The following is a 3558-nucleotide window of genomic DNA, read 5'->3' on the forward strand; positions in this document are numbered from 1 at the left end:
AAAATCAGTGGGAAGTATTGAGTTCACATACACCCCCTGCCCTTTGACCCCTATTTTTGTCTATCACTAACACCTTGGAGTACATTTGTGACAGTTGATGAAGCAGTATTGCTACATTACTAAAGTTCCTGGTTTATATTAGGGTTCACACTTTGTGTTGTACTTTCTGTGGGCTTGGATACATGTATATAAGTATCTGCTGTTCTAGAATCAGTAGTTTCAGTGTCCTAAAAATCTTCCGTGTTATTTCATTTCTCCTCTCCCCTTCCCCACGCCAACCACCGACATATTTACTTACTGTCTATAGTTTTGCCTTTTCTAGAATGTCATATGGTTGGACTCATACAGTAGGGGACCTTTTCGAATTGGCTCCTTTCACTTAAGTCATGTGCATTGAAAGTGCCTCCATGTCTTTGCGTGGCTTGATAGCTCAGTTCTTTATAGCATGGTCAGCATTTCCATTGTACTCCATTGACACTGTGCTTGTGTTTTGGCTGCTGCATGGGGTTTTGAGAGTCCCAGCTCTCCCCCACCCTGGGTCTGGGGGAACTTTGGAGCCAGCAGGGGAGTTTGTGCTCCTGCTCTGCGTACGCACCGGGGATGTGGGGTGGTGACTGCATCTGCACCAGGCTCCTTTCTAGCCTCTCCTTTCTTTTTGCTTTAGGGAAGAGGACCCGGATGATGTGCCCCATGGACATATAACCTCGCTGGTGCGTAGGACCCGCCCAGGTTCTGGCAGGGGTGGAGGTGGGCTTAGTTGGGGTAGCCCTTGAGGTCCCTTCCTTCTCCCACCAGGCTGTGAAGCGTTCCCACCGACGCCTCGGCCTGGCTCAGAAGCTGATGGACCAGGCCTCCCGAGCCATGATAGAGAACTTCAATGCCAAATACGTCTCCCTGCATGTCAGGAAGAGGTGGAAGCCAGGGCTGAGGGAGGGAGGAGGGTCGGGGAGGAGATACTGTCTTGATGTGGGTCCTGGGGTGCCCTGGCTTTTGGAGAAGATCTGGGAAGTGGGATTAGTGGGGAGGGGGGTGCTAGGAGGAGGGGCTGGACCTGGACATGCTGTCCCTTTCTGGCCAAGTCTGTGCAGCTCAGCAGTGCCTTGTTCCCCTGCAGTAACCGGGCCGCCCTGCACCTCTATTCCAACACCCTCAACTTTCAGTAAGTAGCTCGAGACTTTTCTAATAGAATGGGGTGGTCCCAGATCTGGCTCATCCAGGCATCTGAGATGGGCTGAGCTGCCTTCCAGGTGGGGGGATGGGGGTGGCTGGAGGAAAGACCTGGAGTCGGCTGAGATGGGAAGCAGGCTGTGGACTCCACACATTACGAGAATGTCTTCTCCAGTCTCTGTGGCAACAGCAGCTGCGTGTTGTGATGCAGGAGAGTGTTTGGTGTGGTTTGCTGTGTCGCCTGATGTCGGCTAGGGCTAGGTGGAGGGCACACAGGCTTCTTGGTAAAGCTTCAGGAGTAGAGGTGAGGGCCCAGGACATGAGCAGAAGCAGGGCCCAAGGTGACCTGGCACCTAGAAGCATCTAAGAGGGACCAGGAGAAAGGAGAATGTGGTGCTACAGAAACCTAAGCATGTCCAGGCAGGTAGGGCCTTCGGCAAGAGCAATGGAGGGATCTAGAGTTCTGGGGTGTCCTGGTGGATGAGGGCAAGCCCACTTGGGGACGTGGGAGTCTCTGTGTGCCTGGCACAGGACAGAGAAAGCCTGGCAGGGAAGTGATATGACCGTACATGGTGGCCAAAGCTGCTTGAAAGTGAGGCTGGGGATGGAGGGCCCACAGAGACAGCTTTAGCTTCAGTTTGGTGGGGGATGAAGGGGGACCGTTGGGATGGGCATGCAGGGAGGGATCTTTGATCTGGATATAGATGTCTCTGGTGGCCAACAATTCTGAGGTCTTAGGGCTGCCAGGCCCTCCTAGGCTATCAAGTCCATGCCTCTTCCAAACAGTGGCAAGGTACCTGAGTCTGCACATACATTCCTCCCCTCCCCCCGCCCCCCCCCCCGGCCGGTGCGGGCTTGGCCCCTAAGCTGCTCAGAGCAGGGGGTCACATGGTCTGGCAGTGACTGACTGTCAGGAACCGAGGCCCCAGCACCCGTCCTCCTCGGTTCCAGTTGCTAGGCGCGGGAGTCAGTCTTCCTTGCTCAGTCAGGGACACAGAACGGGGCATGGAGAGAAGGGGATGGCTAAATTCAGGGCTTCAGCTCATAATAAACCACAGAAACCGATCCTTGTGAGCCAGGTTAGGGACACAGGACAGTGGCAGCCCGCAGAGGCGTAAAGGCACTGGGGGCTACGTACTGCTTAACTGCTGGAGGGCACAAAGGGGAAAGTAGATGTGCTGTCCCACTAGCCGAGAATGCCAGAAGGCTGAGGAGAATTTGCCCTCTGATTTGGGTCGTTCTTTTCTGCACCTCCCGCCCCCCAGGATCAGCGAAGTGGAGCCCAAGTACTACGCGGATGGGGAAGACGCATACGCCATGAAGCGGGACCTCACCCAGATGGCCGATGAGGTAAGTGTCCCCAGGGACTGGTGCCGGCACAGCCGGGAGTCCTGGCCCTCTTCACCTCCGTTCCTCAGCTGACAGGTGGGGAGCTGGGCCGTGGCAGGGCTGTAAAGGAGGCTATCGCCCCCAAGACGCCATTCTCTGCAGAAGCCTGTACTGTCTGAGGCGTGATGGCAGAGGGGAGGGAGGAGGCCCTTGGATGTGCTGAGAACTAGGGCCCCCGGGGTTCAGGGGTGACACACAGCTGGGCAGAGGAGAAAGTCAGGGTCCTGCCCTGGCCCTACTGCCCCCAGCAAGTGACAGGTGCAGGCTTCCCCCATCCCCAGCGTGGGTGGCAGGAGAGGGCCCATGTGGTCTGGAGACTGAGGCCCTGTCTCCTTCCTCCCGCGTCTCCCTGGACTCCGGGCGGCAGCTGAGGCGGCACCTGGAGCTGAAGGAGAAGGGCAGGCACGTGGTGCTGGGCTCCATCGAGAACAAGGTGGAGAGCAGAGGCAACTCACTTCCAAGCTCGGGAGAGGCCTGTCGTGAGGAGAAGGGCCTGGCTGCTGAGGATAGCGGTGGGGACAGCAAGGATCTCAGCGAGGTCAGCGAGACCACAGAAAGCACCGACGTCAAGGACAGCTCAGAGGCCTCTGACTCCGCCTCCTAGAGCCTGCACTTGCTCCTCTCCCCACCCTGACACGCCCACTCTGTCCTCGCTGCCCCTCGAGGTTTCACAATAAACTTCACCCAGCGGCCTTGGGGAGTTTGTGTGTGCGAGTGTGCACATTGGTGGAGAGGGTGGGGGACTGCCTCTCTCCAGCCCCTCTGTGTCCCTGTGGATATGGACCTCATAGCCTTTTGGCACCACGTGTCCTGCCAAAGCCCAAGTAGAAGGGAAGAGCTTTGTCAGGGATTTAGGGGTGGGGCTCCCAAGTCTGATGGCTTTTGGCACCTTTGGGCCCAGGGGAGGGAGACCCTGAAGTTCTGGAAGCCAGTCCCTGCCAGGGAGGCAAATGTTCTGCCTTCTGAGCCCTGCTCTGCCACTGCTTTGCTGGGCTCCTGCTG

At 57.1% G+C, this 3558-nt stretch overlaps 1 protein-coding gene across 2 annotated transcripts; it reads left to right on the plus strand.

The window, feature by feature from the left end:
- Positions 1-196: 196 nt before the first annotated feature.
- NAA10 (N-alpha-acetyltransferase 10, NatA catalytic subunit) lies at positions 197-3256 on the plus strand. Of its 2 annotated transcripts, XM_081808047.1 has the most exons (5): positions 466-710; positions 796-911; positions 1115-1159; positions 2433-2517; positions 2924-3256. In XM_081808047.1, the coding sequence occupies exons 2-5, from the start codon at positions 841-843 to the stop codon at positions 3158-3160; spliced, it is 438 nt and encodes a 145-aa protein (XP_081664173.1). In that variant the 5' UTR covers positions 466-710; positions 796-840; the 3' UTR covers positions 3161-3256. The 2 variants fall into 2 exon arrangements, with proteins under 2 accessions (XP_081664174.1, XP_081664173.1); XM_081808048.1 differs by lacking the exon at positions 1115-1159 and having other exon boundaries at positions 197-710.
- Positions 3257-3558: the final 302 nt, after the last annotated feature.

The sequence above is a fragment of the Leptonychotes weddellii genome, chromosome X (genome assembly GCF_054177405.1).
Source record: "Leptonychotes weddellii isolate Sample4059 chromosome X, ASM5417740v2, whole genome shotgun sequence".
Taxonomy (NCBI): Eukaryota; Metazoa; Chordata; class Mammalia; order Carnivora; family Phocidae; genus Leptonychotes; species Leptonychotes weddellii.

Coding starts and splice junctions, on each gene's coding strand:
- NAA10 (XM_081808047.1), top strand. CDS start 841: ATGGACCAGGCCTCCCGAGCCATGATAGAGAACTTCAATGCCAAATAC. Junction 1,160..2,432: donor TCCAACACCCTCAACTTTCA/GTAAGTAGCTCG, acceptor CCCGCCCCCCAG/GATCAGCGAAGTGGAGCCCA. Junction 2,518..2,923: donor TCACCCAGATGGCCGATGAG/GTAAGTGTCCCC, acceptor TCCGGGCGGCAG/CTGAGGCGGCACCTGGAGCT.